General features: G+C 43.3%; 1 protein-coding gene across 7 annotated transcripts in view; it reads left to right on the forward strand.

The window, feature by feature from the left end:
- LTBP1 (latent transforming growth factor beta binding protein 1) overlaps nt 1–13,299 on the forward strand; it is a 941,660-nt gene that overhangs the window by 522,966 nt on the left and 405,395 nt on the right. For all 7 annotated transcript variants that reach the window (XM_033937066.1, XM_033937071.1, XM_033937073.1 and 4 more), the window contains exons 6-7: nt 1,874–2,080; nt 7,295–7,569. In XM_033937066.1, coding sequence (XP_033792957.1) covers nt 1,874–2,080; nt 7,295–7,569 — 482 coding nt within the window. The remainder of the gene's footprint in view (nt 1–1,873; nt 2,081–7,294; nt 7,570–13,299) is intronic.

Consider the following 13,299-nt stretch of genomic DNA (forward strand, 5'->3'; position numbering starts at 1 on the left):
AGTTGCGTGTGGCTGCCTCAAAGCTTCTCCTCTGATGCAACTTCCTGTTTCTCTCAGGGTGGATCGCAGCAGAGAAGCTTTGGGGCAGCTGCACACAACTTGTGAGAATGGCTTCCACATCATGGCCCCTCTGAGAGAGAAAACTATGGTTTTGAAAAGTGTCTGCTAAGGTTAGGGGAAGGGAAGGAGATGGCCTGACAAGGAGAAGAGGTTGAGTGGCGCTTCAGGTTTGTGTGCTGCTTCAAATTTATTGTGTGGAGAAAGAAAGAGGCAGGCACTGGATGCAAGTTGGGGGGGGGGGTGAGAGTAGGGAGCAGATGCTGGAAGTGGGGAGGAGAGCGAGGAGAACAGATGTTGAATGGAAGTGGAGAGGATAGAGAGGAGAACAGATGCTGAATAGAAGGGGAGAGAGTGAAGGGAGCAGATGCTGAATGGAAATGGGTTGGAGAAAGAGAGAGGAGCAAGTACAGAATGAAAGTGGAGAGAGAGGGAGAGCAGACACTGGATGGAAGTGGGAAAGAGAGAAAGGAGCAGTCGCTGGAAGGAGGAGGCACAGAATGGAAGTGGAGCGAGAGGGGGAACAGACACTAGATGGAAGTGGGGAAGAGCAGTCACTGTAAGGGGAAGGAGAGAGATGGAAGCAGTTGCTGGAAGGAAGTGGGGAGGAGAAAGAGGGCACATACTGGATGGAAGGAGGGGATAAAAAGGGCACATGTTGGATTGGGGGAAGAGCAAGTGAGATACTGGAAGGGGCGAGGGAAAAAGGTGGCAAGCTGTAGGTGGACACAATGAAAAGAAGGAAATTGAGGACTGGATAGTAAGAAAGAATTTAATCTAGACAGAGGCTGAAAATAAATTGAGAAGGAAGACCAGGGAAGAAAAGGAAGGGGAAGGGAGAGGAGAGAGAGGTGCCGAGCAAGAGGTAGGGAAGGAGACATATACCAGATCTGGGGGGAGGAAAGGGGGATGGAGACAGATCTGAGGGGAGGAAAAGAGGAGAGAGATACCAAAAACTACTGGGGGGTGGGAGGGAGAGAAAGATGGGAAGAAGACAGATGCTAGACCATGAGGGTAGCAGAGGGAAGAAGATGGATGCCAGATCAGTGGGGGGGGGGGGGAGGGAGAGATGGAAGGGAGAGGCAGAAAGTTTCTGGAAGAGGCATAGAAAGAGAGCAGATGCCAAATGGAAGAGGCAGAGAGAGGGCAGACAGTGGATGGAAGGATGAAAATGACAAGAAGATGAGAAAAATAGAAACCAGACAACAAAGGTAGAAAAAAATGTGTCTCTGAGCTGCCACCAGCTGCAGAACTTGGAGATTACTGGATGCCAAACTGGAGGAAGCGATCTTCAACTGCCAGGGTTTTGGGATCCCACTAGCCACAGCAAGAGAGATAGCTAATTTTTGGTGGACCTGAGCCTGGGATCCCTGGGTGTTCAGTACAGAAAGAAGTGCATATTTGTTTTTATTTCTTCAGTGTTGTAATACTTGCTGAGTTTAATTTCATGGGGTTCTCAGTTCAATTTCTTTCTATTTGTGATCCCTTGTTCTATATTTGGAAAAGGTCTGTCTGTGTTCTGATTGTGAAGAAATCATTTAAAGTTGTTTTATGTGTGTTAGTAATGGGAGGTGAGAATATCTGGGGGGAGGATGTAGAGAGGAAAGGGGATCAGGGACTCCTTCTTTAATTTCTGCTCTGGGCCCCAGCATTTCTAAAACCAGCCCTGGCCAAGAGGCCCTTGTATTATGTTTATATTTGTTTATTAAGAACTTTATATACCACATAACAGCCTAAAAGGATCTAAGAGGTTACAATAAACCAGTTGAAAGAGACTTTTGATTAATGGGTGATATTTTCTTTCTATCTTTTTCAGTTATTTGCCACCTTCCTTGCATGAATGGAGGCCAATGCAGTTCGAGAGACAAGTGTCAGTGCCCTCCTAATTTTACTGGCAAACTCTGTCAAATTCCAGTGCAGAAGTATCAGAAACCACAGCAGACTGCCAAGGCCAGTGGGTCACAAGTTGTTCATTCTACACATACCTTACCACTCACTGTACCTGGACAGCAAGGAGGAAAAGGTAATATTTGTCTCTTGCAGCTTTTTTCCTCTCTTGCAACTTTTGATAGCTGTGCCATTATGCACATGCTCCTGAATTCTATAAAACACACTAAAAATTACATATGTAAATTTGTGAGCCAATTTGTACATGCAATTTAATTGAATAATGAACCAATTAGAACCAATAATTGAAATCATAGCAAGCAATTATTGGTGCTAATTAGCGTTAATTAAAATTTATGTCCATACATATAAGCATGAGATCCATGCCTAAATTTTACACGGGAGTCTAAAAGGGGAAGTGGAAATGGGAGGATCATGGGTGGATTGAGGGGATTCTTTGGTGGGGTTTTCTTGGCACAGATTTTTTAGGTACCATATACTGTATAGAATTTAGTCCATTGTGTCCATTACTATTTTATTTATTGTTTATTAGAATTGTTATACTATCATTCAAAAAAATTAATGACATGACACAGTAACATAAAGAGCAAATCTACTCTATAAGGTGTGCCTACATTGAAGGTATTAATTATGTGCCACTGTTTACAGAACCCTAGCACACATCAGCTGATGCAGGGGTCCTTGTGTCTTATGGCCCCATTCAATAAGATGACAGTTTATATATTTTTTACAGAAATTATATCCTACCCTCTCCTCTCCCCTCCCAGTTCACAGAGTGCAGAAACTAGTTCCATATTAGTGCAGTATATCCCTGATTACATTTGCAATTGATTCAGTATGAGGCTGTGAGCTCTACCAGGAACGTGGTGAATATATTTGTCCCAAATAGAGAAAGTGTGTTTTCTTTTTAGCGTGAACTTGGCATCTTGTTATTCCCTGATAAGAAGAATGTGGAGTTTATTGCATCAGTGCCAAAAAGATGGTACCTCTACCTAGGTCCAATATTGTAATAGTACCTTATGGCCCAATATTTTCACTTTCTGAAGAATAGATGCTTTCCAGTTGTGCTGCCCAATTTGCCAATTCAAATCAATTCACCAATTCATTTTGGTGAATCAATTTGAATCGATTCATGATCAGTATCTCCCACTCAGTGAGACCTGACATACCTCCAGGCCTCCTAAAGCAGCAGTAGCGGTGGCTGGCCAACAGAGGCAATGCTCTGAACAGACTGCTTGCGGCCTGCCCCACTGGAGCCTCTCCTCTGCTGCATCACTGATGACGCAGCAGGTATGTGGCTGTGCAGGGACATTTATTTGACAAAGAGATCTGTATACGCACCTAATTCACATCATAGGTCCATTTTCAGAAACCTACTAGCTACTTTAGCCCCACTAATAACTGCACAGTTGCCTATGGTGGGCTTGGGGTCTTTAATACAGTGATGGATGCTAAATTAGATACATCAACAGTTTCCAATTGTATAACCAGACACTCGGATCAGGGCCTTAAATTGTTTGTTGCATCCTTATAGTGATAGTTGGAGAATCTTCCACCAGCAGGAGAGAGATTATACTTAGGGTTCATTGCTCAAAATGTAGAATTTTATATTTTTATCTCCTTGCAGCACAGGGCAGATATTGGACCCCTTGAGATCTTAGACCACAACATGGTTTGATTGGATTTAGGAAATTTAAGGGGAAGTGCCTCAACAAATCTTAGGTGAAAGTTCCCCATAAAGCTATATTATGATAAGGATTTGGGAATTTGTAGTCTTATTTAGAAAAGAGATGGCATGATTATTGTCTAAATAACTCTCAGCATAAAGAGAAGCCTATATTGTTTTGGGGAAAAAAGCAAAGGCTGTCTTGAGGGGAGATATTTCCTATAGTAGCCAGAAAAAATGCTAGCTAACGGCTGAGATTTTAACACTAGAAGCCAAGGTTAGATCCCTTCAAATGTATAGGTTTGGCAATAAGCTTAATAAATTGTTAGTAAATCTGACTAGAACCCATAGTAGTCCTAAAGGATAAATCTGGAAGACTGCTGTGGCAATGTAGGGAGACTGAGGAATAGTTTGTACAATTCTTTCAAGATTTATATAGTTCTGATAATTCTTGCTCAGTCACACAACTTAGGGCTCCTTTTATTAAGGTGAGCTAGCATTTTTAGCGCATGCTACATTGCCCTGCGTGCTAACCTCATGCTATGCGCCAAAAACTAACACCAGCTCAATGGAGGCATTAGTGTCTAGTGCACGCAGCATTGCAGCGTGCACTAAGCGCGTGCTAAAACCGCCAGCGCAGCTTAGTAAAAGGAGCCCTTAGAGTTTTGTGCCTAATGAAGGTTCTGAAATTTTGCAGACTATTTGTCATCTTAAGTTGCAAGGCCTAGATAGTTTTTAGCAGACATTATTTTAAATGACTAAAGATGCACTTACTGTAGTAAACCTGCTTGAAGTGTATTACAAGATGGCTCCTTTCGGTATTAATAACAGTCCTTCCTAAACCAGGAAAGGACCCTATGTATCCTGAGCGATATATAGTAGGCCTATCTCTCTATTTAACGTGGACCTGAAGATTTTTGCAAAAATAATGGTGGATAGATTGGCCACCGGTATCCCCCAGTTAATAGGTAAGGAGCAGGTGGGTTTTATGCCGGGCAGGCAGGCTCTAGTAAATATAAGAAAATTAATTTTGGCTATTGAGAAATGTAAATTGCAATCTACGCCCACTCTGGTGATAGGTTTTGACTCAGAAAAGGCCTTTGACAGAGTAGAGTGGTCATATTTGTTCCAACTGCTTGGCTTTTTTAGTTTTGAAGGTTTTTTTCACTGATGTTTTACATGCTTTATACATTCACTCCTCTGCCAAAATAATGATAAATAATAATCTTTCTACAAGTTTTCTGTTAGGAAGAGGCACCAGGCAAGGTTCCCAATTTCCCCCTTACTGTATATTTTATTTTTGGAGCCCTTGCTGTTTACTCTAAAGCAACATGTAGACATCCCAGGGGTTAGTATTTGCAGATGATATTAAGATGATAACTTCTGACCCTGGCAAGGCCTTACTGCACATTTTGCATATCTTTCAAGGTTTTAGAACAATTTCTGGGCTTAAGTTGAATGTTACCAAATTGGAGGCTCTTCATTTAAATTGCATAGTACAGGATTTGGGAGAACATTTCCCTCTAAAGGGAGCTACGGTAATGCTTACATGTCCACCTGCTCTGAACCACAGCCGTTGTGAGTAGGGATTCTCTTCTTATTTTCTTAGCCTTTTCAGAATGAGGTTTAGTATGATATATATATTTCATGTGCTTTGCTTGAGTAATGCATTATTAAACATCTTTTTCTATTATTATGAAAGAGGAGTCCTCTATACCCCCCAAAATAGAAGGTTTAGTATGCAATATATATGTGCTTTGCTTGAGTAATGCATTATTAAACATCCTTTGACTTTAATATCAAACTGGAGTCCTCTATACCCCAAAAAATAAAGCCCTGTTCAACTATATGCAGTCTTCTCCGGTATACCTAAGTAACGTCTAAGTCACGCTTTCCATAGTGCCCAGCTCACGCTCAAAAGTAGACCTGCTTTTGTAACACCTACATTATAGGCGTTAGGTAGATGCATTAGGACGCTGCATGGCATGCGATTCTGTAAATGGATATCTATTTTGAAGCCACACCTATACCACACCTACACATACCCCGTTAGGCGCATCTTTTTCTGATGGGGATGCCTATTTTGTGAATTACGTCCAGCCTTTGGATGTCTAACTTCCAATTATTGCTTGTTAAAGTCGTTAATTGGGCTTATTATCCACTTTATTTGGATACCTAAGTCTATGGATGTCCACATTATGGATGCCTAAAGTTAGATGTCCCTTACAGAATCTGCCCCTTAAAGCTTTAGGCAGTGAGATGTTTTGAGCATAGAGTGGTATCGCTGAGGATCTGTAATATGAACTAAAGTGGGGGAGTAGAGTATGTTTATATTGTATACAGTATAGTATATTCACATAAGAAGTGTTTGGAATATTAAGCACCCCAATTGAGAGATTGTGTGTAATATAGTGTGAATTTGGAAAATAAACAATAAGCATTTTTGGCATATAAAGCATGTTTTACTTACAGAAAATGATGTTATATAGTTATGTATTTGAATATGCATATAGAAGTATGCACATGGACAAGATTGCCTGTACTTGTACACACATGGGGAAATTCTATACCTGGGCACTACAGATGCTAAAAGTAAGCAACTAATGTGCCTATTTCATAATTGTAAATTCATGTGTATGTTAGCATCTAAATGGGACAATATTCTATAAATGATGTTCTTAAATGTTAGCCCCTCCCCTGTGAACATCCACATAATAATTACAGGCAAAATTAATGTAGCACATAGATGGTGCTTGGGTACACAACTATCATTTATGTGCATAAGTGTGAATGACATTCTATAAATTTAAGCATGCAAAAAGTTATCAAATGTAGATGACCTCTTTATAGAATGAGAGGAATGGTGCATAGACATACCTCAGGGCATAGTAACTAGGTAGAGCTGTGAAAGAGTTAGGTGTACAAATGCATTATAGAAATCACACGTGGAACAATACAGTCTGCTTACACGCACACATTTAGAACTTTGAAGCAAGTATAAATTTATGTGAAAAGATTAGTATGCTGCTTAAAAGAGCTGGGAGTCTATTTTATAAAGGCAGATAGGTAACTTTATTGGTTCCATAAAACAGGCATAGAAAAGGATCATTTCTAGATATATCTCACATGCATCCTGTTATGAAATTACTTCCCGTATCCAAAGCTTCATGAAGTAGGAATAAAGAGTTTTAACAGTAGATAAGTGTACATATTCTTCTGAATGCTTAAAGTTTTAAACATTATATCTTCCCTTTTTCCTTGGATTCTAAATCACAGCTGAGTTGACTGCACTGGGAGGTTAATCAGATACTTGCACATTTCAAAAAGAAACTGGGTATTCTTTGTGTTGTTTACATTGTAACTTCAAGAATTCCTAGCTGGGGCTTCTCTTTTCTTAATTAACCCCTCCATTTTGGGATAGTCATTTTTGGTAATCTAATAGTGGTTTCTGATGTAACATTTGACTATATTCTCATATATCATGTAGATACAAAGCAGAAGGAACAAAGAAATTAAAGCACCATTGAAGACTTTCAGAATGCAAACTATTCAACTTAAAAAAAAAAAAATTAGCTTCAGACCTGTCACATATAAGAAGAGTTTTATTGTAGTGCATTGATTCTCTGTATTTTTAAAATCTATTTTTTTCTTTATTCGCTACAGTGAAGTTTGCTCCTAACCTAGTAAACATCCATGTGAAACATCCTCCTGAAGCCAAAGTACAGATCCACCAGGTTTCAAGGTTTGACAGCTCATCAGCAGGGCAGAAAGTGAAAGATGCACAGCCAGGCCATCCTCAGGTCACTTACCAAAGCATACCAGTCCAGAAACACCAAGCACATTCCTCATACTCTCATCAGCAGACTATTTCTCACCAGTATCCTGTTTCAGCTAAAACTCAGCTTGGACGCTGCTTCCAGGAGACAACTAGCTCACAGGTAAGAAATCTGCATACTTCCTCGTTTAATTTAAGGTAATGTATAACCTCCTGTACCAACCAAATTGAAAGCAAGGAACAAAGTAAAGAAAGAAAGAGAAGAAAGTATTTTATTTACCACCCGCCCCCCTCCTTTTACAAAAGCGTAGCACAGTTTTTAGCGCTGGCTGTGGTGGTAACAGCTCCTACGCTCCTAGGAATTCTATGAGCGTCAGAGCTGTTACCATCTGCCAAAGGTGCTAAAACTGCACTACACAGGGGGTTAATAAAGAGAGGGGGTTAATAAAAGTTTCTCTGAGTTTTTGGGAATCACACTATGGGGCTCATAATCCAAAAAAAAAAAAAGTCTAAAAAGTGGCCTAAATGGGTACTTGGACGATCAAAAAGCCTGATCGTCCAAGTACCCATAACCAAAGCTGGTTTTAGACATATCTAAAACCAGCTTAGGCCTTTCCCCTGCCTCTAAACGCATAGAGTGAAAAGAGGCATTTTTAAAGGAAGGGAAAGGGCGGGAGGTGGGCCGACCTACACCTAGGCATACAGCAGGTATAACCAAACCTTTTGACAGATTGCCTAGTCGGCACTTATACGTTTTGACTTAGACCAAGTCAAAACAGGTATAAGTGCCGAAAAAGGGCCCACTGAGCTGATGGCGGCTGGCATGATCAGCTCAGTGGGCTGGCAACCTACCCCTCTCACCCCCACCGTAACCATCGCGGCAGGAGAGATGGCTCATCTCGCCTGCCGCGATACAATCACCCCTCTACCTGAACTGCTGCGATCCGTGGCAGGAGAGATGCCCAAACTCTCCTGCCGCAGTTTGTGGCAGTTCGGGTAGAGGGGTGATTGCATTGCGGCAGGGGAGATAGCCAATCTCTCCTGCCGCGATGCATCACCCCCCGACAAGATGGGAAGAGGGGGCCAAGGCCCTCTTACCCCGGCGAGCCGTGACTCCCCAACAACATTGGGGCAAGAGGGAGCCCAAGCCCTCCTGCCCTGGAGAGCCGCGATCTCCCCCCCCTCCCCCGCCGATTACTATCGGGCCAGGAGGGAGCCCAAGCCTTCCTGGCCAGGTGAATCCCCTACCCCTCACCCCCACTAAGATATGGGCAGAAAGGATCCCAGGCCCTCCTGCCCTCGACACACCCCTCTCTCACGATCACCCCCCCACCCCAATCCCCCTCCCCGTACCTGTAGAAGTTGGCTGGACAGACGGGTGCCAAGCCCATCCATCCAGCAGGCCAGCCATCCCTCGAATGGCTGTCCTTAGGTCCTGATTGGCCAAGGCGGCTCAAACCACACCCACAAGTGGGGCCTGAGGCACCTAGGCCAACTGGAATCGGCCCAGTAGCCTTAGGATGTAATGGTAGTCTGGGCGTTTAAACAGCTGAACGTAGAGGCAGGCCATTATAAAAAAAAACCCTTCTTTTGGACGTTTTTTTGATAATGGACATTTTCCCTGCTTCTACTTTCAATGTTTATGGCCTTAGGCCAAAAGGGGACTTAGACTTTTTTTTATTATTATTATACCCCTCCATGTGTTTTTTGGATGTTTGATTTTCACTGTTTTAGATTTATTTTGATGGGAGCTAATTGTTACACTATTGGACACGAGGATTTATTCATGTCATGAACAATGTCGTAAAGAAAAAGCCCCCAATTCATTTATGAAGAGGAATGCTTTGTTTGACCCATTGCAACTGCTCTTCCAATAAGATAGTTTCATAGTGTATTAAAATTTGATTAAACGCTTAACATAAAATTCAGAGCGTTGTACAATAAAAGTTGTTTAAATATTAATTAGGGGACTTACAAATAATAAACATAAACCTTATGATACCAACAAACTTGAATGGGGAGAGGATAAGAAAACAAAAGGAAAAAAAAGGGAGAGCTACAATTTGTGAGAAAAGAGAACATAAACAGATAGAAACAATAGGATATGACAGGAAGGGATTGTGTAATAATAATTTTAAAAAAATTATTTAAAAAAGGATAAATCAGTTGTAGGCATCTTTAAAAAGAAAGCATTTTAAACTACTATTGAATTTATCCACGTTTTGTTCTGTTCTGATGTATAAAGGGAGAGAGTTCCAAATTGAAGGAACAGTGACTGAAAAGATAGGAGCTCGATAGATGCCAATTATTTTTAATGACAGAACATTAAGGGCTCCTTTTATGAAGCCGCGTTAGCAGCTTTAGCACGCCCGACTTTTAATCACGCGCTACCCCCGTGCTAGCCAAAAAACTACCACCTGCTCAAGAGGAGGTGGTAGTGGCTAGCACATCTGGTGGTTTAGTGTGCACTATTATGCACGTTAAACCGCTACCGCAGCTTTGTTAAAGGAGCCCTAAGAATATGTTGTGAAGTGGATCTTAGGGTTCTGGGGGGATCATGTTGAATTAGAAGTCTATCTATGAATGTGGGGATGTTAGTCTGTAGAGTTTTGAAAGTTAGAAGAGCAATTTTATAAGTAATCCGAAGCGGGAAGGGCAACCAGTGTGCATTCTTCAACAAAGGAGTGACATGATCAAATTTTTTCGAGCTCGTGATGATTTTTATTGCCGTATTTTGAATAAGTTGAGGACGCCCAATATCCTTTTGACATAACCCTTTATATAATGAATTACAGTACCGTATTTTCACGCATATAACGCGCGCGTTATACGCGTTTTTACCTACCGCGCATACCCCTCGCGCGTTATATGCGTGAGCGCGGTATACAACTTTTTTTTTCCAATCCGATCGGCATCCCTCCTACGAACCGGTATCCTCCCCCCCCCCCCGCTCACCCCTCCCCCGCGATCCTACATCCCCCCCCAGCACCGCAAAACATGCCTTACCCGATTGGGCACCGGCACCAGCACCAATGCACAGGATGTGCCAGTGCCAGTGCCCGAAGATCCTCCCTCGTTGGTTTGGGTTGGTTTGGGCTGGGCTGAGCTGGGCGGTGCGGTGCAGGAGAGATCCTCCTTCTTCCTGCGCCGGGCTGGACTAGGCTTTGAGCATTTGCGCATGCTCAAAGCCTTCTGGTCTCGCTCTCTCCGAGATTTCGAGAGAGCGAGACCAGAAGGCTTTGAGCATGCGCAAATGCTCAAAGCCTAGTCCAGCCCGGCGCAGGAAGAAGGAGGATCTCTCCTGCACCGCACCGCCCAGCTCAACCCAGCCCAAACCAACCCAAACCAACGAGGGAGGATCTTCGGGCACTGGCACTGGCACATCCTGTGCATTGGTGCTGGTGCCGGTGCCCAATCGGGTAAGGCATGTTTTGCGGTGCTGGGGGGGGATGTAGGATCGCGGGGGAGGGGTGTGTGACGTGAGCGGGGGGGGAGGATGCCGGTTCGTAGGGGGATGCCGGATCGGATTGAAAAAGAAAAGTTGTAAAACGCGGGTAAGCTAGCGGGGGGGAGGATGTCGGTTCGGAGTAGGCGGGAGAGGTTTTAGCATGCGCGGTATACGCGTGTGCGCGCTATATTAAAATTTTTTTACATAGATTTGTGTTCCCCGCACGCTATACCCGTGTGCGCATTTTACACGGGTGCGCGTTATATCCGCGAAAATACGGTAATCGATTTTTGATATGATGAGAGAGTGAATTAGGATATTAAGAGAATTAGAGGAGCATAATCAAAAGAAACGTCTAAGTCCGTTTTGGGCCTAAGTCGCCCAAAGTCAAACACGGGGAAAGGTCCATTTTTGAAAAATACGTCCAACTTTTTTTTTTTTTTTTTTCGAAAATCGTTCAGCTGTACATCCAGTTGTCTGATCGCCAGACTGCTGTCGTCCATCTTTATACCCCATTTTCGTCCAAAAATTCATCCAAGTCACAAACACCTAGAAAAAGACCTTTTGGGTGCAGGAGGGGCCAGAAAAGTGATGGGCTGGACACCCACACATGGCACCAGAGTAGTGGGGTACCTTAAACTTCACAAAAAGGTTCCCACATAAACATCTCCCTATAGCTCTCTTATAGGTCATGGTGAGCCCCCCAAAACACCCCCAGAATCTACTAGACCCATCTATCTACCATTAATAGTCCTTATGTCTGCTGGAGCCACATATATGGCAGTACAAAAGGGTTTTGAGGGGTGCACTTTTACCTCCATGAATGCATGTTTAGAGTAGCTTATGGGCCTGGGTCCTCCTCTCCATGGTTCACTAACTCACCCCCAAGACCACTTAAGCCACCTCTGTACAGCTCTACTAGGCTTTCCTATGCCAGGCTGCCAGGTGCTGATGTTCTGGAGGCAGATATGTAAAGTTATTATTACGATTTTTATGGGGGTGGGGGTCAGTGATCACTGGGGCAGTGTGTGGGGGTCTGTACTTTATGTCTGCAATGCTTATCTGGTCACTTTGGATACCTTCTGTGGACTTAGACCTGGTTTTAGATGGCCTAAGTCACAACGTCCAAGTTCCGTCTTGACAGTGTTGTAACACATGAGCGGACTGCTGGGCACGATGGACCACTGGTCTGACCCACAAGCGGCAATTCTTATGGTCTTATGTTATGTTCTTAAGTCTAGGACAGTCCACGTCCCACCCAAATCCCACCTTCGACACTCGTCCTGAAACACCTTTTAGCTCTGGTCGTTCAGCAGCACTGTGAAGGCCTAGGTTGTTTTTAAATACGTCTAAAACCCGGTTCGATTATCGGCACTTGGACGTCTTGTCTCACTGATCATCCAAGTGCCGATTTAAGCTGGGTTTTAGATGTTTTTCTGTTTTGATTGAGTCCCTCAGAGTCTAGGAGAGGGACCATATAATATCTAATGCAGGGGTGCCCAAACGGTTTATCGCGATTAACCAGTAGATTGTAAAGACAACGCGAGTCGATCACGTTGCCTTTGTGATCTTGTTCTTCCTGCCTCCCTGATCCAGGCCAGGCAAGTACAAGCTCCGGACTCACAAGCCTTCACCTCCGATGTCAATTCTGATGTCGGAGAGGGTGTTCTGGACCAGCCAATCGCTGCCTGGCTGGCCTGGAACTTCCTCTCTGATGTTAGAATTGACGTCAGGTGTGTGTGTGTGGGGGGGGGGGAAGGCTTGTGGAGCCAGCGCTTGTACGCGCCAGGCCTGGCTTGGGGAAGCAGGGAGAAATTGGCGGGGTGGCTTGGGGGGGTAGCTTGATGGAGGGGGGGTATGCAGCAAGAGAGAAAGAATGTGGGAATTGGAGAAATTGGCACAATGGCTTGGGGGGGGGCAGGAGAAAGAGAAAGAAAGAAAGGCAGGCAGGGGGAGAGAGAACAAAAGGCAGGCAGGGGGAGAGAGAAAGAAAGACAGGCAGGGGAAGATAGAAAGACAAATGAAGAGGGGCAGGGGGAGAGAGAAAGAAAGAGACAGAAAGAAAAGGGGAGGAGGCAGAAATAAATAAATATTGGATTTACAGAAGAAGGAAGTGCACCCAGAGACTCATGAAATCACCAGACAAAAAGGTAGGAGAAATGATTTTATTTTCAATTTAGTGATCAAAATGTATCCATTGTGAGAATTTATATCTGCTGTCTATATTATTTTGACTGTGGCCTCCTTTTACTAAACCGCGATAGTGGTTTTTAGCGCAGGGAGCCTATAAGCTCCCTGCGCTAAAAACCTCTATCACAATTTAGTAAAAGGGGAGGAGCTATATTTGTCTATCTTTGTATAGTTACTAAGGTGACGTTGCATATTTTAAAGTCATCTGCTTTGAACTCTGGATTAAAAAACCAAATACAAATGATAATTAACATT

This window comes from Geotrypetes seraphini, chromosome 3 (genome assembly GCF_902459505.1).
Source record: "Geotrypetes seraphini chromosome 3, aGeoSer1.1, whole genome shotgun sequence".
NCBI lineage: Eukaryota > Metazoa > Chordata > Amphibia > Gymnophiona > Dermophiidae > Geotrypetes > Geotrypetes seraphini.